Source organism: Sminthopsis crassicaudata, chromosome 2, assembly GCF_048593235.1.
Source record: "Sminthopsis crassicaudata isolate SCR6 chromosome 2, ASM4859323v1, whole genome shotgun sequence".
Taxonomy (NCBI): Eukaryota; Metazoa; Chordata; class Mammalia; order Dasyuromorphia; family Dasyuridae; genus Sminthopsis; species Sminthopsis crassicaudata.
In genome coordinates, this window is record NC_133618.1 from 610589583 (window position 1) to 610614570 (window position 24988).

Below are 24988 nucleotides of genomic sequence, written 5' to 3' on the forward strand. Positions count from 1 at the left end.
TTTTCTCTCTCTTTTCTTTCTCTGTCCCCCTCTCTCTGTGTCCCCCCTCATTCCTCTCTCTTTGTCTCTCCATCTCTGACTCTCTCTTGTTTCTATTTCTCTCTGTCTCTCTTTCTCTGTTCAAAGTCTGGTAGATTTCTTCCCCCCCAACCCCCCCCCCCTTTTTTTTTTTTTTTTTTTTTGGTAAATTCTGAACTTCAAATAAAGTACAAAAGGAGAAAGTTATACATGAAACTGCAAGTGTGCTGTATAGAGCTTTCTCTTCTTTTTAGGTAACTAATACATTCAGCCTGTAACTTTTACTGCTTCCTAGCTCGTTGGGGACTCCTGGCCTTCTTCTAACTTGAGTGGAAGGGGAATTTCATCACTAACTCCACTTTTTCCTTCTAATCTCTCCACCCTTCAGTGAGAAAAAAGAAAATAACCTTGGAACAAGCATATTTAATCAGGAAAAACGAATCTCCACACCGCCTGTGTCTGAAAATGTATACCTCATTCTCTCATCATGAGTCCATCCCCTCTGTGTCAAGAAGTGACCACCATGGTCCGTGTAGCTTTCCGGGGCAGCCGCTGTGCTGAGCTGGCACTTTTTGTACTTCCCCCAATTGTGACCTAACTCCATTCCAGAAGGACCTCCTTGTCCTGCCCTCCTTCCCTCTGGTTCTGGGGACTACATTCCCTTCTGTGGTTGGGGAGGCAGAGGAGGGAGACGATCCTTAGTGAGCGTGTAGTGGCGGGAGGAGTTTGGGGACAAAGGAAGAGAGTGGTCGGGCTCTGGCTGAGGGTGGGAGTGTCAGCTCCAGCTAAGAAGCTGGGGCATCAAGTAGGGAAAATAGAGCGAGCCCTGAGCGCAAATGTGGTTATGTGACCCTAGACAAGTTGCTTGGTTCTGTTGCCTCAGTTTCCTCATCTGTAAAAGTGAGCTGAAGAGGGAAGCGGCAAACCAGTCCCATACCTTTGTCAAGAAAACCCCCCATGGGCCACAAAGAATCAGACATGGCTGAAAGACTCAGCGGCCACAACAAATAAAAACTGCCTCTGCTTGAACATAGACTGAATCATGTGCAGAACAGGAGGAGGCCGAACTCTGGCTGGCGTCAGGCTTGGCTGGGTCCCCTTCCGGGGCTCTGAGGAAAGAAGTCTGGCTGGGAGCCCAGACCCCACTCCCTTGTTGGATGCTCTAGCCCTGCCAGACCCCCCCCCAAGCCCTGCCGGGGCCCAGCTGCCCAACCCTCCCAGCTGTCTCCCTCATAATGGGCTTCATTGCTGAGGCAGGGGAGGGGCCTTCCCCAGGGGGTGAAGGAGCAGGGTTCTGGCCTGCAGACACCCTGTGGGGTGCCCTCCAGCATGAGCCAGCTTACCTGGGCACCCCATTCCCCCTCCTACCTTATTCCCCCATGCTCTTTCCTCTCAGGCTGATCGGCTCAGGGTCCTGGAGAGCCTGGGAGTGCTAATCCAGCAGCCATCATGCAAGGTGGTGCTGGCAGTCAGCCTGCTGCTGGGGGCTGGAGGGCTCTACCTCTGGTTCCAGGGGAAGAAGAAGACCCTCAAGAAGTCTCCAGCATGTAAGAAAGAATCCGTAGCATCCACTGCCGTAGAGAATAAGAGCGATCCCTGGATCAAGTCCCACTTCAGCCGGCTCTCCGATGAGAAGCTGTGCGCCCTGCTGCAGGAGGGCGGCTGCGGGGAGGCCGGCTCCGCGCACACCAACGTGCAGGTGGAGACGTGCACCTCGAGGATCCGCGAGGGCAAGAACGCCGACATCCGCAAGGAGGCCTACATCACCAGGCAGAGGACGTCCGGGAGCAAGGTCTTCAAGGAGTGCCACAAGGAGTCCTCCAAGTCCAACGCGGCCGACGAGTCGGCCTGGGCGTCCGTGGCCTCCTGCGTGCACGAGATCGACGTCACCGGGCACCAGCTGGCCGACTCCATGCTCCAGAGGGCCGTCAGGTACCAGCACTCCGGGCACGTGGAGACCAAAGACATCAACAAGGAGGAGCTCAAGGCCCTGGAGGAAGTGGAGATGAAGGTCAAAGGGAATTTCCTGACCCACTGGGAGAGCAACATGGCCGGCTCAAGCAACACGTACCACAACCACGGCTACCACAGCCAGTCCCCTGGCTACCACAGCCAGTCCCCTGGCTACCACAGCCAGTCCCCTGCCTACCACAGCCAGTCCCCTGCCTACCACAGCCAGTCCCCGCGCAACCGCCAGGTCTCCCACGCGTACTTTGACCTTACCTAGCAGGCTGACAGCGGTGCCCCTCCCAGCCGGGCTGGCTCATCTACACTCAAGGACTGTCCCGTACCACCCGGCCCGAGGAGAGGAAGCTCAGACCAGTCAGAGGGTCTTCCGGCGGTGGGCCCCGGCTCCGCCACCCCCAGCTGGGTCAGCGGAACATCTGCACTTGGCCCAGTGCCCGCGGGATGCCAGAGATGGAGCCGGGGCCCCGGGAAAGAGGCGGTCAGAGGAAAGCTTGCCCTCCAGGTGGCCAGTGGTGAAGAAACCCGAGGAGGAACATCAGCCCGCCGGCCCCAGGGAAGGTCATCCATCAGTGTGACAGAGGGAAGATGCACCCCCCCCCCCCAAGAGCATGGGATTAACTGAAGAAAAATGCCTGCAAATGAGCCAATAAAACCCTGCAACACTGGCGCGTGTCCGAGGGCTTGTGTGGGAGCTGCAGTTTTCCAGCCCTTGGGTCTAGATTTTGGGAGCCATGGGGCCGTTTTATGGGCCCCCGCTCCCTCCAAGGCTCCCAGGAAAGGAAAGTTGCTAGGGTTTAGCTTAATGCAGGGAGCGGGAGCCTCTGGCCGAGGGTGAGCACTGAACAGAGCAGAAAGGCTCCCTCCCCAACCCCTCACTTCATACTGGAGAGCCCTGCCAGTCCTCTCTGACGCCTTGTCATCTCTTCTCATTGAGTGAATGAAACGCCTAGTAAGTGCCCTATCCTTGTGCTAAACACCAGAGATACACGTGCAAACAAGGATAAATAACCCCGGCCTCAAGGGGCTTCCAGTCTGGGACTTTTAGAGTCTGGTCTGCTACCTAGTCCAGATCGCAGGGTGGGGGCCAGGCAGGAGTGCTGGGGACAGGAGTTGAGATTGACAGTGTTTTCCAGAAATACTCTTGTTAACTTGATTACTTTTCTCCCCAAAAGCCCTTCTTTATTGTTATTGTTGAGCTGTATCCGACTCTCCATGGCCCCATCTGGGATTTTCTTGGCAAAGATACTGGAGTCATTTAATATTTCCTTCTCAGATTATTTTCAGAGGAGGAAACTGAGGCAGACAGGGTTCACACAGCTGGTGAGTGTCAGAGGCTGGATTTGAGTTTCAGGCCCAGAGCTCTACTCCCTGAGCCTCCTAGCTGCTCCCCATCCCTGAGCCTCCTAGCTGCCCTCCATCCCTGAGCCTCCTAGCTGCCCTCCATCCCCTGAGCCTCCTAGCTGCCCTCCATCCCTGAGCCTCCTAGCTGCCCCTCCATCCCTGAGCCTCCTAGCTGCCCCTCCATCCCTGAGCCTCCTAGCTGCTCCCCTCCCTGAGCCTCCTAGCTGCTCCCCCATCCCTGAGCCTCCTAGCTGCTCCTCCATCCCTGAGCCTCCTAGCTGCTCCCCTCCCTGAGCCTCCTAGCTGCTCCCCATCCCTGAGCCTCCTAGCTGCTCCCCATCCCTGAGCCTCCTAGCTGCTCCCCATCCCTGAGCCTCCTAGCTGCTCCCCATCCCTGAGCCTCCTAGCTGCTCCCCATCCCTGAGCCTCCTAGCTGCCCTCCATCCCTGAGCCTCCTAGCTGCCCTCCATCCCTGAGCCTCCTAGCTGCCCTCCATCCCTGAGCCTCCTAGCTGCTCCCCATCCCTGAGCCTCCTAGCTGCCCTCCATCCCTGAGCCTCCTAGCTGCTCCTCCATCCCTGAGCCTCCTAGCTGCTCCTCCATCCCTGAGCCTCCTAGCTGCTCCCCATCCCTGAGCCTCCTAGCTGCCCTCCATCCCTGAGCCTCCTAGCTGCCCTCCATCCCTGAGCCTCCTAGCTGCCCTCCATCCCTGAGCCTCCTAGCTGCTCCTCCATCCCTGAGCCTCCTAGCTGCTCCCCATCCCTGAGCCTCCTAGCTGCCCCTCCATCCCTGAGCCTCCTAGCTGCTCCCCATCCCTGAGCCTCCTAGCTGCCCTCCATCCCTGGGCCTCCTAGCTGCCCTCCATCCCTGAGCCTCCTAGCTGCCCTCCATCCCTGAGCCTCCTAGCTGCTCCTCCATCCCTGAGCCTCCTAGCTGCCCTCCATCCCTGAGCCTCCTAGCTGCTCCCCATCCCTGTACAAAATGCTTGTTCTGTTTGTTTCGTCAATCCTACTCCCACTTCAGTTCCTTTTCCCTGCACAGGTGAATCATTCTTATGCTTCCCATTCCTTCATGAAGTAATGTCTACCTCTGTCTGGTTTTTTTCTGTCATCATCATCTCCCTCTACCCATCCCTCATCTTCCCGTAGCATTTTCTAGCTAACGGATCTTTCTCTCTCACTTCCCAAACCCCAGGCTACCGAGAGGCTATGATAATCTGACATCTCCCCAGCAGGATGTGACTGAGGATCCGACGACCAGCATTTATTCAGTGCCTTCTGTGTGCCTAGAAATTTATTCACCCGTGGCAAGAACCACAAACTATGCTCAGGGAATCCCAGCCCACCGTCTGGTGGCTTTCTAAACTATTTTAACTTAATTTTTTTTTTTTTTTACTATTTTAACTAATTTTTTAGTTAAATTTTTAATTAAAAACCTATTATAGCTAATTATCCTTACTGACTAAAGCTGAGTTACAGTGTTTCTGTGTTGCTGAAAAATGATAAGCACTGTTAACATCCTCCAAAGTTAGTGCTCTGGAGAACAAGCTCCAAACACTGACTTAGTTATTGATCTGCTGGGAATCTCTGAATTACTGGTCCGAGATCTAACCAAATGTGCACAATTCGAGTTGAACATCATCAAAAATGTTGATGTCCTCCTTCTGTATGGCATCCAGTAGAGCCAATAATGCAGTGCTGTTTCTTTAATTTAATGTTGGTAAAAAGTGAAGTAAATGAGAAAGATCCACCTGGCTGGCTAGGTTCTAAGTCCCTTGGTGGCGTCACCGCCCTAGGTCCAGATATGACCTTCAGTTTAATAGGTTTAGAAATTCAATTTTATTGATTCCCTCAAGGATGATCAAAATCTGGGGAGTTTATTTATGCCAATCAGACTCACTAGAGACTAATTTATAAACTCGATTGAAGTAATAGGAGTTATTCTTGGAAGTTATACCTAGTCTGAAAACACCTGCTGTCTGTACAGGACCTCCCTCTTGGGGAGCAGGTTACTAGGAAACCTAATTACAAAATCAGAAGATTGTTTTGCTGACCATAGAAAGAAAGTAAAGGGAATGAGTTATTGTTAAAGGATATTTCCACCAAAAACTGGTAGAGTCTTATAGAATGCCTTTTTCTCCTTTAGTGATTTGTTGTTTAGTTATGGATGGCTTTTTCTGTCACCATGGACTTTAACATGTTTGGTCCATCTGTTCTCCATTATCTCCCACAGTGTGTCCAAGCTTATGTCCATTGCTTTCATGACACCCTCAATCTTTTCCAAAGTCAAGACCTTTTCCAATGAGTCCTGTCTTCCTATTATGTGGCCAAAAGATTTAACTTCAGCTTCAATATTTGCCCTTCCAATAAGAAGTTTAAATTTATTTCTTTAAGTATTGACTGATCTGCTCTCCTTACTGTTCAAAAGACTGCCAAAAGTCTTCAGAACTATAACCCAAAGACAGCAGTTCTGCAGCTCTCAGATTTCCTTATGGTCCAAATGTCACATCCATATGTTGCTACTGAAAAAAATAGCTTTGAGTGTATGGACTTTTGTCAGCAAGCTAATGTCTCTGATTTTAGTCTGCTGCCCAGATTTCTTTCCAAAAGACCAAGAGTCTTTTAATTTTATGACTGCAGTTATTGTCTAGCTATGATGATCTTTGAGCCAAGAAAATGAAATTTGACTCTGTTTCCATTTCTTCTCCCTTTGTTTGCTAGCAATTTTTATAGTCAAGTAAAACAAGTTCTATTCTTGTCTATGTCCAAAAGATGTCTCATTTTCATGGGACCACTTGCCAAGATGCAAGTTTTTTAATGTTAAGCCTCAAGCCAGCTTTTACATTCTATTCTTTCCCCCTCATCAATAATTCTTCTTGCTTTCTGCCATCATATTGTCTGCATGTCTGCATATCTGAGATTGTCAATATTTCTCCTAAAAACCTTAATTCTGGCTTTTGATTTATCCAGCCAGGCATTTTACATGATGTATTCCACATATAAGTTAAATAAATAAGGTGACAACATGAAGCCTTGTTGTGCTTCTTTTCCAATCTTAAACCAATCAATTGTTCCATGTTTGATTCTAACTGTTGCTTCTTGGGTGTCTTCAAGAGATAGATAAGATCCAGCGAGAAAACACTGGGAAATGAGTGTGGACCACAACATAGCATTTCCACTCTTTCTGTTATTGTCCGCTTGCAATTTTGTTTTTCTTCCCAAGTTATTTTTACCTTCTTTCTAAATCCAATTCTTCTTGTGCAACAAGATAACTGTATAAATATGCACACACATATATTGTATTTAACATATACTTTAACATATTTAACATGTATGGGACTACTTGCCATCTAGGGGAAGGGGTGGGGGGAAGGAGGGGAAAAGTTGGAACAGAAGGTTTTGCAAGGTTCAATGTTGAAAAATTACCCATGCCTATGTTTTGTAAATAAAAAGCTATTTTTAAAAAAAGGAGGCAGGTAAGATCTGGTGGTGGTCTGGAACTCCCTTGCTTTCTCCATAATCCAGCAAATGTTGGCATTTTGGCCTTCAGTTCCTCCTCTTCTTCTAAAACTAGTGGGTTCTAGTAATTCTCAGTTCACATGTTGCTGAAGCCTAGTGTTTAATATCTCAAGCATAACTTTTTTGGTGTGTGAAATGAGCACAGTTGTTCAGCAACTTGAACATTCTTGGGTATTGCCCTTTTTTAGGATTGGGATGTAAATTGATCTTTTCCATTCTAGGTGCTGCTATTGAATTTTCCAAATTTACTGACATTATCAAGTGCAGCACTTTATCAGCATCATCTTTTATGGTTTTAAATATAAATATATATATATATATAATTACCATCACTATTCTTATTATTAGCAATGGTTTCTAAAGTCTATTTGAGTTCATTCTCTAAGATGTCTAGCTCTAGAAAAGTAACCACAATATTGTTTTTACCAGTGAGATTAAAATCTTTCTTGTATAGTTCTTTTGTATATTATTGCCACCTCTCTTAATAATTTCTGTTCAGTTTGTCTTTTATCATTCCTATTTTTGCATGGCATGTTTTTGATATCTCTAATTATCTTGAAGAGATTTCTTATCTTTTCTATTTTATTGTTTTCTAATTTTTTGCATTGCTCATTAAAAAACAAAAACAAAAACAAAAAACTTCTCCTTGCTCTTCTCTGGACTTCTGCATTTACTTACATTTGAACAGATATTCAGCAATGTTTGAGATTATACCCCAATATTTTTTCATCCTTTTGTTGACTGTAAGGGTTACTCCATTTCTTCTAAGGGATATATGCCCACAGTAGATGTAGTGATCATCTGAATTAAATTCACCTGTTGCAGTCCATTTAAGTTTACTGGTACCCAAGTTGTTGTTCAATCTTTCCAGTTCCTGTTTTACCACATAGAGCTTACCTTGGTTTGTAGATCTTATATTCCAGGTTCCTATGCAATATTGATCACCAAGGCATCAGACTTTTCCTTTCATCATCAGACATATCCATAGTCAAGCTGCCTTTCATCTTTAGCCTAACTGCTTCATTAACTACTTTTGGTTGTCTTGTGCTATTCCCTAGTAGCATGTTGGATACTTTCCTACTTAAGGGGCTCATCTTCTGATGTCATATTTTTCATAATTTTAATACTGTGTGTAGGGTTTTCTGGACAAAGATCCATGAGTGGTTTGTAATTTCCTTCTCTAATGGATCAATACTTATTACTTTCCACTATGATCTATGAGTCTTACTTAACTCTGCATACATAGCTCATAGTTTCATTGACCTAGAGATCTGTTAAAGAACCAATACTTATTGCCTAGAATTAGGGCACTCTCTCCCTCGAACTACACTAGATAAACATCGAGATAAGATAGTGTAGTACAAAGAGCACTAGACTCAGATTCAGAAGAAATTTGGATTTGAATTTTATCTTTATCTTTTGCTAGCTCTGTGTCTATGGCAGGTCATTTAGTTCCCATAAAACTCAGTTTCCTTATTCATAAAATGAGAATGAGGATAATATCTCCCTCCCTCTTAGAGTTGTTGTAAGAATCAAATTAGATCAATCAAACAAATATTTAGCACCTAAGCCACCAAATAAAATAACATGTGAAGTGCTTTGCAAACCTTAAGATACTATATAGTTTCTTCTTTTCTTCTTCTCTTCTTCTTCTTGTTCTTCTTCCTTCTCCTTTTCTTTTCTCTTTTTTCTTTTTTTCTTTTCTTCTTTCTTCTCTTCCTCCTCCTGTTCTTCCTCATTTCTATTTTCAGTCACATCCAACTTTTGTGACCCCATTTGGGGTTTTCTTGGCAAAGATACTGGAATGGTTTGTCATTTCCTTCTCCAGCTCATTTTACAAATGAGGAAACTGAGAAAAGCTAGAGTTGTGATTTTCCCAGAATCACACAGTAAGTGTATGAGGTCAGATTTTAACTCCAGTCTTCCTAACTCCAGGCTCAGTATTCTATCTACTGTGTCGTTGTCATCATTACTTACTCTGTGTATTACTTACCCTGATTATGCTACATACCAGACATACAAATATAATGGCCTAAATATTCATAAATGCAGAGAAACAGTTACATAAGTATATGGTGAATAAATATAAAATGAATAAATACAGAGTGATTAAAGAAGTTTAAGAAAGGGAGGCCCTTAATAATACACCATGACCAAGTAGGATTCATACTAGGAATGCAGGGCTAGTGCAGTATTAGGAAAACTATTAGTATAATTGATTATATCAATAACCAAACCAACAGAAATTATATCTCAATAGATGCAGAAAAAGCATTTTACAAAATCCAACACCCATTCCTATTAAAAACACTAGGGAGCATAGAAATAAATGGAGTTTTCCTTAAAATGATCAGTAGCATCTATTTAAAACCATCAGCAAGCATCATATGTACTGGGGATAAAATAGAAGCATTCCCAATAAGGTGAAACAAGGTTGTCCGCTATCACTATTACTATTCAATATTGTATTAGAAGTAGAAGAAAAGAAAAAAAAGATGAAAGGAATTAATAGGTAATGACACAAAACTATCACTCTTTATAGATGATATGATACTATATGTAGAGAATCAATTAAAAAACTGCTAGAAACAATAACTTTAGCAAAGTTGAGGGATACAAAATCCCTTTTTTTCCCCTTTAAGAAGGGGGAGGACTCTAGTAGTTGGAAAGATTCAAAAAAAGTTTCTGATAGGTGATGGAATCTGAGATTCCTTTTGAAAAAAGCTGAAGAATTCTAGGAGGGAAGTGAAAAGGGAGCATTTTCCAGGCATGGGTACAGTGAAGGCAAGGGCAGAGAGATGGGAAAATGGAGTCTCAGGTGTATGGATACTGAGGCAAAAAAGCTAGATTGGGGTAGGGATATGTTAATAAATATTACCAAATAGTCTCAAAAAACTTTTAAAATATAATCTATTAAAGTTTTTCTCCATCACTTTTTAAGCTTAGATAATAGACTAGACAATCAAGACTTGATCTGTGGTGTTTGTCTATTTCCAAGATGCAAAAGCTCACACTGAAAATGTAGCAATCAGCTCCGAGGTGTGAGCTAGCTGCAGCCCAACCCTGGGTCGAGAAGGGCTTCAAAGCTCAGTGGAGGAGCTCAAGGTAAAAGTTTATTAAACAGGACACTGGCGTGGTTGGATCTGCACTTAAGGACAATCACAGGAAGCAATATGGAGGAAGGATGGGCTCGTTGAGACACCTTTGTAATAATCCTGGAAGTGATGAGGGATGTCTCTGATCAGCAGCTGTGTTAATGGCAAAAGGGAGCCACATGTGAGAGATGTTACAAAGGTAGAAACAACAGGATGGTTAACTGATTGGATATGTGAGATGAAAGGGAAAAAAGAATGGGAAATAATGCTGAGGTTATGAACCTGGGACAGGACTAGAGAGTAAAGGGCCACATTTAGGGGGAAAGAGTGAGTTCTGTTTGGGCCATGTTAAATTTGCGATATCTCTAGGACATTCAGTTTGAAATATATCCAATATATTATAATAGGGGCTAAAAAGGAGCTAAATGAAACTAAATTAAACAGGAAAGAAGAGAGCTAAGTAGTATCATGAATGCCTGGAAAGGATGAAATACACAGGAGGAAGGAGTTACCTGCCCTGTCAAATGCAACTTATATCAACTAAAATGTGTAGAAAGGGCTATAAATGCAGTTTTTGTCATTGACAGATTATTACTATGTGAATTTTTTTTTCCCCTAGGCTCCCATTATACGTCCAACAACTGTCTGCTTTATCATTCTGCTAGTAGTTAATAAAGGTTCCCTTTAGATTTTTGTAGTTGGGAAGGTATCATAGTTAGTCTCCTCTTATAGGGTAAGATGGTGGCTAAGGTGGTACAGAAGGCAAAAGCTGGGGTTGGAGTCAAGGAGATCTGAATTCAAATCGAGCCTCAGCTGTGTGTTTCTAACTTTGTAACTCCAGGCAAGTCATTTTACTTCAGTTTTCTCAACAGTAAAATGGGCTTAATAACATTAACTTCTCAAGGTTGTCATGAGGATTAAATGAGAAGATATTTATAAAGGCACTTAGCATGGTCCCTAGCACATGGGAAGTGATATATTCCCTTATTTGCCCAGCCTCATATCATCACCATGTTCCTTTAAGGTTTAGCTCCAATTTCAAAGGGTAATGTTTTCTGACTTTGTCCTGCAATGCTGATGGGCCTGGAACCTCCCAAAAGGAAAAGAAAAAGGAATAGTATGACTTCCCAGAGGTCCTTGATTAAAGTGCCTAGAGGCAGCTAGACAGTGCAGTCAATAGATGTGAATCATATAGAATCCTGAATTCAAATACTATCCCCGCCCCCCCCCCCCACACACTTACTAGCTGTGTGATCCTGGGCAAGTCACTTTCTTTTCCAATGTTTCTCAAATTAGAAAAGGAAATGGCAAATCACTGCAGTATTTCTGCCAATAAAAGCTCAAAATAAGTCATAGAGTCAGACATGCCTGAACAATTCTTTTATTCGACCTCTTTTCCCCCTGTTTTCTTTTCTTTTTTAATTAAAATGTATTTATTTTCTTTCCCTTTACCCTACCTCAAAGAAAAGTAAATCGCTTAGAATTAATATGCTTAGTAAATCAACACATGCTATGTTCACTTCTCTTTTCTGTTTTTTTCTTTTGTTTTTCCCTTTTGTTCTAATTTTTCTCTCCCAACATAATTCATAAAGAAATGTATATTTACATTTTTTTGCAGGGAAAAGATATGGTAGACTTATTGAATGGGATCCCTAAAAAATATATCTTTATTGATTTTATCATGACTTTATAAATATGATCATGGCCATGACAATGAGCCAAATTACAAAGAATTCAACAATAAATTTAAAAAGGATAAATACCTTTAAAGATCACACTTCAATAAAAATTGTAATAACAAAAAATAAATGTATATTTTAAAAGTTAGTATATATGTTTAACCAGGAAAAAAAAAAAACAAAATTTTTAAAAAAAAGCATTATTGTGCTTGGTCAAACAAAATGAATTCCCACATTGTCCAGGATACCAAAATATGTCTCACTGTGCATCCTGAGTATTACCTTTCTGTCAGGAGGTGAGTAACGTAAGTTTCTCTATAATTAAGGATAGTTATTCTATTCATCTGATCCTGACCCTCTTTTCAACTCCTCACACTATTTCAAACCTCCTCTCCCCAAGTCACTAAGTTCACTAAACCCACTCAGTCTTTTTAAACAACTTTCTGTCCAGTTATACTTCTCTCATCTTGGCTTTGTGAATTTGCTTTTTTTTTTTTTTTTTGGTGAGACTTGCCATTTATTATTCTTAATTTTAAAAAATAAACCTAGCCCAACATTTCACCTTCCAAAGTCTTTTGGGATGTCTCTACAACAGTAGTTAATATATTATTATATATAATATTGATATCATATAATATCATAATTATAATTTATTTAATATATAATATTGATATTATATTAATACAATATATCTAACAACATAGTTACATTAATATTAGTTATTCCTCCCAATTTTGTGTCTTTTCTAGACTTGATAAGCATGTTCAACTATGCTTTTATCTAAGTCATTGATAAACATATTAAGTACTAGAGGACCATTCCTGTATCCCTGAGACATCATACTCCTTCCAAATTAATAAGAAGCTATTAATGACCGACTCTTTGGGTTTCAATTTACCTAACTAAATTGTCTATCATATTTCTAACCATATCCACAAAAATAGATATGTTTTCAAATGCTGTTCTTTATTTTTTGCCTAGGCAATTAGGGCTAAATGATTCGTCCAGGATCATGCAGCTAGTAAATGTTAATTGTCTGATGCTGAATTTGAACTCAGGTCCTCCTGACTTCAGGGCTGGTGCTCTACCCACTGCCCCCTCAAATACTATTCTGAAAGCTGGACAAACTATAGCCACAACTTTCCACAAACAAAAACTCCTATATATGCTATGCCAATAGTATACCAAACTATAGCTACAATATTCCCTTAACATATATCTGTATATATTATACATAAATATATATATATATATATTTATATATGTTAGTTTTGTTATGTTTCCTCCTTACATACGTCCCTATTTTCTCCTGTCCAGGTCATATATGTATACTTCGATGACAATATTGCTTCTATTTCTGTTTTTTCCTCTCCACCATGCTTCCCCACTCTGGTTCCAAGATTTCTTTATATGAGAATACCTTATAATGTTATCATTTTTACTTTATCCTTCACTTGACAATAAATTTATAAGTTAATTTAGGCAGTCTTGCAATTTTTAATATATTGGCACATCTCAAAAAAAGGTAACCAATATTCATTTAGTTATTTGTCATTCTTTATTTTTTAAAAGATTTTATATATCTTTGTTCCTTGGTAGATTGACTTCCAGATTTTTTTTTTTTTGCTATTTGTAATTATTTTGAATGAGATTTCCTTTAACTATTATTTCCTTGTGTATTTTGTCTTTACTATTGGAAATGTTATTATTATTTTTTAATGAAATACATTTTTATTTTTTTTATTTTTTTTTCTCATTCATTATGTTTTATTCTTTTTTTTTCTTTTTCTTTTCTTTTTTTTTTTTTTATTCATTTTTCCAAATTATCCCCTCCCTCCCTCCACTCCCTCCCCCCGATGACAGGCAAATCCCATACATTTTACATGTGTTACAATATAACCTAGATACAATATATGTGTGTAAATACCATTTTCTTGTTGCACATTAATTATTAGCTTCCGAAGGTAAAAGTAACCTGGGTAGATAGACAGTAGTGCTAACAATTTACATTCGCTTCCCAGTGTTCCTTCTCTGGGTGTAGTTATTTCTGTCCATCATTGATCAACTGGAAGTGAGTTGGATCTTCTTTATGTTGAAGATATCCACTTCCATCAGAATACATCCTCATACAGCATTGAAGTGTACAGCGATCTCCTGGTCCTGCTCATTTCACTCAGCATCAGTTGATGTAAGTCTCTCCAAAACTCTCTGTATTCCTCCTGCTGGTCATTTCTTACAGAGCAATAATATTCCATAACCTTCATATACCATAATTTACCCAACCATGCTCCAACTGATGGGCATCCATTCATCTTCCAGTTTCTAGCTACAACAAAAAGAGCTGCCACAAACATTTTGGCACATACATGTCCCTTTCCCCTTCTCAGTATTTCTTTGGGATATAATCCCAATAACAGCAATGCTGGGTCAAAGGGTATGCACAGTTTGATAACTTTTTGGGCATAGTTCCAAATTGCTCCCCAGAATGGTTGGATTCTTTCACAACTCCACCAACAATGTATCAGTGTCCCAGTTTTCCCACATCCCCTCCAACATTCATCATTATTTGTTCCTATCATCTTAGCCAATCTGACAGGTGTGTAGTGGTATCTCAGAGTTGTCTTAATTTGCAGGAAATGTTATTTTTATAAATGTATTTTGCACCCTCCTCTTCCGAAGTTGTTTATCTGGATTTGTTTCTTTAATGAATCTCTGGGGTTTTCTAAGGAAATGATGATATTCTCAACAAATGGGAATGATTTTTGTCACCCCTACTCATAGTTACACCTTTTAATTTTTTGCTCTTATCTCATTTCTGTTTTTAAAACTCCAGCTAGCAACACTGAAAAAAGGTAGTACCTTTGTTTTACTACTACATTCACTAGGAAAGTTTCTGATATTTTTCCATTGCAAATAATCCTAGCATAAACTGAGAAAACATTTTTACATTTAAGGATTTAAGGGTTCTGATAAAGGCTTCATTTCTAAAACATATAGAGAATTAACACAAAAGTATAAGAATTCAAGCTATTCCCCAGTTGATAAATAGCCAAAGAATATGAACAGACAATTTTCAGACAAAGAAATTGAAGCTATTTCTAGTCAAAGGAAAAGTGAAAAGGTGTTCCAAATCACTCTTGATCAGAGAAATGCAAATTAAGACAACTTTGAGATACCACTACACACCTGTCAGATTGGCTAAGATGATAGGAAAAGATAATGATGAATGTTGGAGGGGATGTGGGTAAACTGGTTCACTGATGCATTGTTGGTGGAGTTGTGAAAGAATCCGGCCATTCTGGAGAGCAATTTGGAACTCTGCCCAAAAAGTTATCAAACTGTGCATACCCTTTGATCTAGCAGTGTTACTACTGGGCTTATAAACCAAAGAGATCTTAAAGGGAAAAAAAAGGACCTGTATGTGCAAGAATGTTTGTGGCATCCCTCTTTGTAGTGACCAGAAACTGGAAACTAAGTGGATGTCCATCAATTGGAGAATGGCTGAATAAATTGTGGTATATGAATAATATAGAATATTATTGTACTGTAAGAAATGACCAGCAGGATGATTTCAGAAAGGCCTGGAGAGACTTACATGAACTGATGCTGAGTGAAATGAGCAGGACCAGGAGATTGTTATACACGGAAACAAGAAGATTATATGATGATCAGTTCTGATGGACGTGGCTCTTCTCAACAAAGAGATGATCCAGGCCAGTTCTAATTGTTCAGTGATGAAGAGAGCCATCTACCCCAGAGAGAGGACCGTGGGAACTGAGTGTGGAACACAACATAGCATTTTCACTTTTTCTGTTGTTTGTTTGCACTTTATTTTCTTATTTTTTCCTTTTTGATTTGATTTTTCCTGTGCAGCAAAAAATTGTATAAATATATATATGCATATATTAGGTTTAACATGTATTTAACATGTTTAACATATATTGGACTACTTGCTATCTAAGGGAGGGAGGTGGAGGAAGAAAGGGGAAATTGGAACATAAGGTTTTGCAAGGATTAATGTCGCAGAATTTTGAAAAATAAAAAGCTTTAATAAAAAAAACAAATAATGCTAATTTTTCATTTTAGTTACTTTTTATAATATTAAAAAGTGCCCTTTTGTATCTTGCTTTTACAAGGATTGTTATTGGTTTTTGGCATAAATGAATGTTGTGCTTCTGTCACAGGCTTTTTCTGCATCTATTGATTTATAATTGTGTGATTTGTTTTTAATATGACTGATTATATTGTTTTGTTTTCCTAACATTTATCCATCTTTGCATTCCCAGTATAAATCTAACTTGGTCATAGCAAATAATATTTTGGCTGTATTGCTGTAGTCAGCAAATATATTCTTTTTTTAAATTAACATTTATTTTCAAAGCACGTACAAGGATAATTTTTCAACATTAACCCTTGTAAAACCTTGTGTTTCTGTTTTCCCCCCTTCCTCTCCCTTTTCCCCTCCCCCTTCCCTTAGATGGCAAGTAGTCCAATATGTTAAACCACGGAAAATTTTCAACATTCATCCCTACAAAACCTTGTGTTCTCATTTTTTCTCTCCCTTTCCCCCATCTCCTCCCCAGACAGTAAGTGATCCAGTATATGTTAAACATGTGCGATTCTTCTACACATTTCCACAAATATCCCACCAAATATATTCTTGATAACTTTGGGTAAACACACTCGCTGTCCCTGTCCAAGAGCTAATACATCATTCTAATATTCGAAGTTACTGTTAAACAGGAGACTGTTTTAAGAGGATGCACTGATAAACACTGACATCACAGGGCACATTGGAGACAGACCCTGGGCAAGCTGTGGACTGAGAATAGGCAAGCCAGAGAAATGGGGTGGGAAAGAAAAACAACCAAGATAACGTCTATTTCACAATTTTGCCCGAGGTTAATTCTGGCCTTGTGGCTGCTGGGCCTGTGTTGGCCACGTTCCTACCTTTTATTTGTGTAGGAGAGGTTCTGAATCCCAGGTCCCTGCCCCGTTCCTCTCCAGCCCCCTCTGCTCGCTTAGTGTATGGGAAACCCTCACAATTGTTATGCATCCTTTCCTTGCCAACATATCCACACAGCCTTTCTTTGCCTGGTTCCCCTCAGTGCCTTTAGCTGCTTAAATGAGCCAGTGTCATTGTAAGATGGATGGCTCCATTCCTTATAAGAATAAATGTCCTGTGGTAGCCCAACTTGGTCTGAGCTGGATCGTCCATTTGAATAGATCAATGTTCCTAGGACGGGCAGTGGGTAGCTCTGGAGTCAGGAAGACTCATCTTCCTGAGCTCAGATTTGGCCTCAGACGCTTACTGTATGATCCTGAGCAAGTCACTTGATTTTGCCTCAGTTTCCTCATCTGTAAAGTAAGAAGGAAATGGCAAACTGCTCCAGTATCTCTTCCAAGAAAACCTAAAATGGGGTCATGAATGTTTCACATCTGAAACAAAGATAAGAACAATGTCTGTCCCTAGAATTAGGTAACCAGAATCAGAAGATGGTTGTAACAATAACTGTTTACATTTTCTCTCTTTGGGATGAAATGTAAATAAAGTGTCAGCTTCTTGAGGGCAAGACTTATTTCATTTTTATCTATGGCTAGAAAGGTAGCCAACAGGTAAGTTACCTCATGGATGTTTGTTAAACTGGGAGAAGAAACTCCCAGGATTTTACCTTATTCAAATCCTGGTCAGATTTTATAAGTAACATTTATTTTGTCTTTTAAGGAACACTTTTCTCACAACCCTGTGAGGTAAGTAATGAATGCGTTGCCAAAATATAATGGAAAATGTGCTCAACTTTGAATCGGGAGCCTGGGTTCACATACAGATTCAACCACTTATATGAATGTTATGGAATATTATTGTTCTGTAAGAAACGATCAAGAGTATGATTTCAGAGAGGCCTGGAGAGACTATGTGAACTGATGCTAAATGAAATGAGCAGGACCAGGAGATCATTGCACATAACCACAAGACTATTCAGTGATCAATTCTGATGGGCGTGGCTCTCTTCAAAAATGAGATGATCCAGGCCAGTTCCAGCCATTCACACCCAGAGAGAGGACTATGGGAACTGAGTGTGGTTCATTTTCACTCTTTTTGTTGTTTGCTAGCATTTTATTTTCTTATTTCTTTTACAATTTGATTTGACTTTTCTTGTGTGGCAAGATAATTGTATAAATGTGTGTGTATATATATATATATTGGATTTAACATCTTTCTACCTTGTTTAACATATATTACTATTTGCCAAACTAGGGGAGAGGGCAGGGGAAGAAGGGGGAAATTGGAACACAAGGTTTTTCAAGGGTTAATGTTGATGAATTATCCATGTATATATTTTGAAAATAAAAAAAAAAAACCTTTAATTTATAAAAAAGAATAATTGTATCAGTTCGCAAGTCTTTAAAAAAAATCAACCATTCTCTCCTTGTGTGACCATGGGCAAGTGTCTTCATGTCTGTGAAAGGACGGAGTTGGATTAAGTGATCTCTGAGATCCCTTCCAGCTGATTCTAGGATCCTTTTTTTTATAAAAGAAATTGAATAAGTGATGTGCTGAGAATTGTGTAACTAGTGTCAGGGTCAGAATCTGAACTTAGGTGCTCTAGCTCCAAGGCGCTGGTTCTTCCTCCTTCTCCTTGATGACTCCCTCCGGTAGTAATGGGCTCTTTGTTGCAGGCTTTGTGGTGCAGGGGTCCAATGGCGAGTTCCCCTTCCTGACGAGCATTGAGCGGCTGGAGGTGCTGAGCCGAATTCGACAGGCGATGCCCAAGGACAAGCTCTTACTAGCCGGCTCAGGCTGCGAGTGTAAGAAGCCACGGGGGATCCTTGGGTGGGGGTAGCAGGTGGCTCAGTGGGCCAAACTCCCTCAGTCCTTTGTGTTTAGGATGTGGGTTATTTTGCTTGATTGTCTCTGAGATGTCTGATTTCTTTGTCTCAAAATCCTTCTTCCTTCAGGGCCAGGAAGATGAAAAGATTCGAGTTTTAATCTTAGTTATTCACTAGTTGTGTGATCTGGAGAAAATCCCTTAATTTCTCTGGATCTTAGTTTCTTTGTCGGTAGAATATGAAGTTGAGCAGATTTTTCTCTCCAGATATAAATCTGTGATCCCACCATGTTTTGCTCCCCCCAAATTTCTTTCTCGTCCTACAGCCACTCAAGCCACCGTGGAGATGACCCTCAGCATGGCCCAGGTTGGAGCCGACGCTGCTCTGGTGGTGACTCCGTGCTACTACCGAGGCAGGATGACCAGTGCCGCCCTGATCCACCACTACACCAAGGTGTTTCAGGGCTCAGAGATGAGAGGCTCAGAGAGTGGGGCGGGGCTGGGTTTAAGCTTAAAGAATTTAACATCAGGAGGGTTTTTTTTTTCTGGAGGAAGATAAAGTCTATGTCCCAGGGGTGCTTCCCATTGGAATGAATAAAATGTGTTTAAGGCACAGGCAGGAGGGCCCTGTGTAGCTCAGTTCTACAGCCCCAGGGCAGGTGCTTATACTGGCTCCTCTTTGTACCCTTCAGGTGGCTGATCTGTCCCCCATCCCGATAGTGCTGTATAACGTCCCAGCCAACACAGGACTAGATCTGCCTGTGGATGCTGTGGTCACCTTATCTCAGCACCCGAACATCGTGGGCATTAAGGAGAGCGGAGGAGATGTGAGTCAGTTCCCAGGGTCCCTTGCACAAATATTCTTCTCTTTAGCTATTGAATCTTTCTAAAATACAACCGACGTACCATCTCTGCTCTCCCACTGTCCTCATGCCCTCAAGGTTAGGCCCTTTCTCTCCTCAAATATCTCAAATTCTACTTTGTTGACACTTTTCTTGAATGTATCACACACATTCTTTTGTACAGTAGTTATTTCTGCACACATAGCCTGTAAACTCTAAAAGGAGCTAATCTTTCTACCTCGCCACCTAGCACTGCGGTTTCTACTCTGTTAAGTGTTGAATTGAATCGAGTCCTCAGGGACATACCCATTCATACCCTACTAGCACAGGTAATTTCACTAATTAATAAAGCTGTATTTTATTATAGAAAGACCAGTAGCCAGGGGACCCATGTTCAAATCCTATTTCTGTTATCCTATATTCCTGTTATTGTATTATGTTCTTTTGTTATTCTGTTGTTTGTATAATCTTAGGCAAATCATTGAAATTTTGCAAAATGGAGAGAGGAAACTGGATCAAATGACTTCAAAGGTCCTTTCTCTAAGTCCATGATTCTATAACTCCTCACCCCATATTCCCCCTTATCCTAGCTCCTGGGTTTCTCTGTTTTTTCTTTCTCTTACCTTATCTAAGCTCTTATGGTTTTTCTTCTCTTTGGCCTTTAGTTAATAATGCTTTCCTAGCCCTAGCCTTGTTTGTGTCCAGAGCTTTTTCAGCCTCTGATCTGATGCTCCATCTAATTTTGCAGATCACGCGAATGGGCTTGATCATTCACAAAACCAAGAAGCAGGATTTTCAGGTGTTGGCAGGATCTGCTGGCTTCCTGTTGGCCAGTTATGCCATAGGTGAGTTAGCCCGTTTAAACTCAGAGCTTTCACTTCTGAGACTTTGGACTATATTTGGAATCTACATACAGAGACAAGTGGGCAAGAAGGAAGCAAGTATTTGTTAAGCACTTACTATATGAAAGGTACTGTGCTAAATGCTTTATAGCTATTTTCTTATTTAATTCTCATAAAACACTTAACAGTTAAGGAAAGTGGGGCAGAGTGAATTGTCCAGGGTCACCCAGCTAACGTCTGCTGAGACTGGATTTAAATTCAGGTCTTCCTGATTCCAGGCCCAGCACTCATTGTGCATCAGCTACTTCTACAAAAGTAAGTTCAAAAAAGAGACAACTGGAGACTGTGGAAGGTGACCAAATAGGGTGAGCAGGATGGAGCAGAGAGGGTGGAGTTGGGCTAGCCAACCTAGTCACTCTGAAGCCTCAGGCCTGCTGCCAGGAGGTTGGCCCTTGTGAATATTTGGCCCCTGGTTTTGTTTGGCTGCCTTGCACTCTGGGGCAAAGATGCCTTGCCTGTTGTGGGAACACCTAGGGCCTGTTCTAATGTCCCAGGCTCCCTGTTTTGATACAGATTTAGCTCCTCTAATCTCACCTTGTAAATCATTCACATTGGACAGTGGCCCAGGGCCTCTCCCCTTCAGGTCACCTTCTTCTTCCTATCTCTCAGTGTAGAATGACTTAATGCAGAGGCTTTTGGATTGGCCCTCTGATTGAATGGAAAGGGATTTGGGGTTTCTTGCTCAGTGTTATCTTGTCGGAGGTCAGAGTCCCTTAAATAGGTAAATATTTTGTTGATTATACTTGGAATGAAGATCTCAATTCAAATACTTGGACTCCTCCTTTTAACACTCTTTAGCTTTAGGGCTTTGGGCAAATCAGCTGACTTTTTTGAGAGGCCATTTCTTCTTTTGTTAAATGAAGATGACAATACCTTCCTACTTTCCTTGAGTCTGGAGTCAGGAAGAACTAAATTCAGATCCAGCCTTGGATATTTGCTAGCTAGATGATCTTGGGCAAGTTACTTAATATTGGTCTGCCTCAGTTGCCTTAATTGTAAAGTAGACATTAAAAAACCCCACCTTCCTGGCAGGATTGTTGTGAGCATTAAATGAGATATTTGTTAAATACTAGCACAGTGCCTGGATAATAGACTCTATATAAATGCTTATTCCCATCAGCCTTCTCTCTGCTACCTCCTAGGGTTGACTTGAGGTTCAAATGTAATTATGTATTTAAATTCTGTGCAGATTTTAGAAGTACTACACAAAGGGCAGTTATTCATTTGGGATAAGTAATAGGAATAGCTGGCTTTTGTAAGGGCTTAAGAGTTTCAAAGCACATAAGACATCACATTTGACCCTTTTCTCTCCATTTTAATTGAGAAAATGGAGGTTCATTTCCCTACCTTTAAGCACAAATTTTTAGTAAACTATACCTCATTGTATATATCAGGTGCCCTTGAAAGGCACCTGGAAGATAATGGATCAGCTTTTCACCACAATGGCCCAGGGTTCTAGATTCCAAAGGCTTGAAGAAAGAATGATCTGGTTACTAGCCTTAAGGGACCCTAATTCTCTCTGGCTTTTACTGGATTGTGAGTTAGCTATTATCTTCAGAGAGAAGAGAAATGTGGTGGAAGATTGGATTTATTTAATCTGTAAGCCTCCTTCTTGTTCTCAGAAAGATGCTAAGGGCCTTGTCCCTAGACCTCTCATTCCTGTTTTTTATACTGTTCTTTTTTCATAGGTCTAGAACCATTGTCTACCTGTTTCTACAGTTTCTTCTCTAAATAGTTGCGATTCTTGGGAAAGCCAAAATGATCAAGGAGTAAGGCTTCTTCCCTGCTCATGATCTGAGTCTCAGGGAAGCTTAGCCAGCAGATAGGACCTTGATTCCTCTGAATCATCCCTCCTCGCTCCCCTGGGTGCAGTCAGCATCCCAGCTCCAATTTCTTGCCGTCCACCAAACTCTCTAAATAGCACTTGATTCTTGGGAATCCGTTTCTCCCATGCATGACAGTGATAGTCAGTATGCTGCGGTCACTTTGATCAGGCCAAGATGACAATTGCTTTCTCCCCATGCATATCTACAATGGGCATGGGGATGACTTGAGACCAAGACCGAGTCCCTTGAATCCCACTTAGTGGTCGCTACAATGTGGTTTAGATCAGTGGGAGTTTAGAGACCTGGGTTCTAGTCTCTGCTTTTCTCCATGCTCTTCAAGCCCCAGCATTCTCTTGTGTAAAATGGGATTGTACTAAATATTGCTCCTGGGTCCCTTCCAGATCTGAGTGTAGAGATTCTAAGGGTCCTAGCAAAAAGGAGGCTCCCAGAGACTTCCCTGGGGCAGGTATGGGAGGTGAAGGTGGGAGCACATGCAGGCTGTGACCATGCTTTATGTTTTATTTCTGGCTCTGGTGACAGGAGCTGTCGGGGGTATTTGTGCTTTGGCCAATGTCTTGGGAGCACAAGTGTGTCAGCTGGAGCGTCTCTGCCTCACTGGGCAATGGGAAGATGCCCAGATTTTGCAGCATCGCCTCATCGAACCCAACACTGCGGTGAGCTCCCAGTCCTAGGATCCTCCTCCCTTTGTGCCCATTTACAGGGCCTCTGCATGTGAAAGACTTAAGGGACTAAAACAGCTCCTGATTTATCTCTTTATTTTCAGAGCCAGTGCTTTCTGAGAGGCAGGATATTCTTTCAGAGCTCTCGGGGTACCCTCTGAGGAGAGGGGGGAGAATAGTGGTGAAGAACACTGTCACAAGGATGGCATCCTGCCCCTGAGATCAGACAGTGTAGAGGGTAGCTGAGAGCATGGCCCAGGCTGGTCCTGGAGCTCCTGTGCCAGTGTTCAGGGCTGACGTGGAAGACGAGGGTATCTCTGGGAGGCAGGAGGTTGGGCGTTGGCAGTGCCAGCACAGCCAGAATTGGGATGGCAGAGAGGCAGGAGTGTTCCCTTCCTATAAATGGTCCTCTCCATTTTCATTCTCCTCCCCCCTCCCAATAGGCACCCCCTCATTATAATCTTGTGATAAGCTAAGACATAGACGTTTAGTCCAGATGTACAATAAATTGGGGGGTCTTTGGGTAAGTTTAGGGGGACCAGCCAGGTCTCAAATACAGAGCTGAGGTGTGATTAGAAATAGCATAAAGTCTCTGAGGGCTAAAGGGATGGCTTCCTTCCCTTGGATCCCTTCCCCCTGCTCGCCCTCCTTTCTTTGGACTGCTGAGAGATCTAGGGGATGGCTCGGTCTAGTTTCTCTTATTTTTTTGCCCCTTATAATGGGACACAAAGAAGGAACAGCTGGGGAGACAAGTATGGGACTCCTAGGACACAGAACTTCCTAGGGGCTATAAATAGGATGTCACGGTTTCTAAATGAAGCCCCTCCGGCTAAGCTGCCTCAGGGTACACGCTGCCCTGGCACATTAGACATTGTTGTGTGAGACTGGGCGACTTGTTCCTATAGCCCCCCACTCAGCCAAAAAAGGAGGATACAGAGGGAATGATTGATAAAGACAGGCAGACAGAATGTGAGACAGGCAGAGAGACACACACAGAGGTAGATAATACAGGAAGGCAGCGAGAGGCAAGCGAACAACGGAGAAACACTGCACCCAGAAGCTGCCTGCATCCGGGCTAAACACAAGAATGTTCTTTCGGAGTTCCTGGGGTGCACGCTGGGGAGAGGGGGGAGAGTGACGATGGAGAAGCAGCGGATTTGATCTCTGTCATTATTAGGAGGAGAGATCTGCCATCCCAAGTCTGGCAGTGCTGGCCAGCCTCCTGCCCCCCAGGAGGTTCCCTTCTCCCCTATGTCAGCCCTGGACGCGGGCACAGGAATTCCTGGCCACCTGTCTGAAGCCCGGGCTGTGGTCTCAGCTCCCCTAAGTGCACTTTGATCTCAGCAGATTGCCCTGCCCCATTGTACACAGTGTCCTCCCTCCTTCCCACCCCCATGCCAGACTTCTGCCCCACGGCTATATTTAGGAGTTTCCATGGCCTTCACTTCCCAAGCATCTAACCTCCCCTCTTCCCTTGGGCCTTAAGGACTCTGTAGGGGGGTCTTCGGGAGTTCTCCAGTGACTCAGGCACCTCCGGGACAGCGGGGCTATTGAGTTTTCTACCCCCTGGCCTTGCTCCCTCCCCTCCCCCCTGACTCTGTCATCTCATTCCAGAAAGTGTGCAAAAGGCCGACCTCAGATGGGCTGGAATGGCCCCTCTATGATTGCTGAGACATGCTGTCCTCTGGTGGATGGTTATGCATAACACCAAAGGGAGCTTTGTAGCCTCTTACAGAAAACGTCCCTTTTGTGCAGTGGAGAACACTAAAGTTTAGCGTGCAGGCCCCAGACTGGGGAGAAGCGGGAAGTTTGAGGATCACAAGGAGGAAAAAGGGAAATCACGTCCCAGAGGGAGGTCTGAGATTATTGAGGGCGATGAGTCACCTCCTAGGACGGACTTGTGGCTCTGCCTCAGAAGCCCCTCTCCTTCTTGCTTTGGCCCTCCCGGTCTGTCTGTATCCTGGGCCGCAGCTGAGATAGGACACCCGGGAGCTGACCCATAGGGCCAGCCCCAGAGCTGGACGCTTTCCCCCGGGACCACGCTCCGGTGTCGTCCCCCGTCTCTCCTAATTGGTTTTTGTTCACGCTAGAACTAAGGTATTGAAAATAAGTTTCAGATAAAGGGAAGGAAGCAGGTTTAGGAATGAGAGGCACCTCGTTCTCATATCCACTCTGCTCCTTCATTTCCTCGAGTCAATACAAAAAGGCATTGGATTAAAGCATTTCTTCCAGATTTAAAAACATGTGAAAAACTCTCCATCTTTCCCTGTTTGACCCTCACTCCTCACTA

The 24988-nt window shown here is 42.6% G+C and overlaps 2 protein-coding genes across 2 annotated transcripts in view; both read left to right on the forward strand.

Moving 5' to 3' along the window:
• HOGA1 (4-hydroxy-2-oxoglutarate aldolase 1) overlaps positions 1 to 24988 on the forward strand; it is a 30246-nt gene that overhangs the window by 3575 nt on the left and 1683 nt on the right. Inside the window, exons 2-6 of the mRNA XM_074295992.1 lie at positions 18300 to 18428; positions 18775 to 18902; positions 19141 to 19275; positions 20039 to 20135; positions 22559 to 22692. Coding sequence (XP_074152093.1) covers positions 18300 to 18428; positions 18775 to 18902; positions 19141 to 19275; positions 20039 to 20135; positions 22559 to 22692 — 623 coding nt within the window. The remainder of the gene's footprint in view (positions 1 to 18299; positions 18429 to 18774; positions 18903 to 19140; positions 19276 to 20038; positions 20136 to 22558; positions 22693 to 24988) is intronic.
• On the forward strand, positions 1272 to 2651 carry C2H10orf62 (chromosome 2 C10orf62 homolog). The gene has a single exon (XM_074295993.1). It carries the CDS (start codon positions 1931 to 1933, stop codon positions 2243 to 2245), a length of 315 nt encoding a protein of 104 aa, XP_074152094.1. The 5' UTR covers positions 1272 to 1930; the 3' UTR covers positions 2246 to 2651.

Excerpts from the sequence above, each read along its gene's own strand:
- C2H10orf62 (XM_074295993.1), top strand. The coding sequence starts at position 1,931 with ATGCTCCAGAGGGCCGTCAGGTACCAGCACTCCGGGCACGTGGAGACC.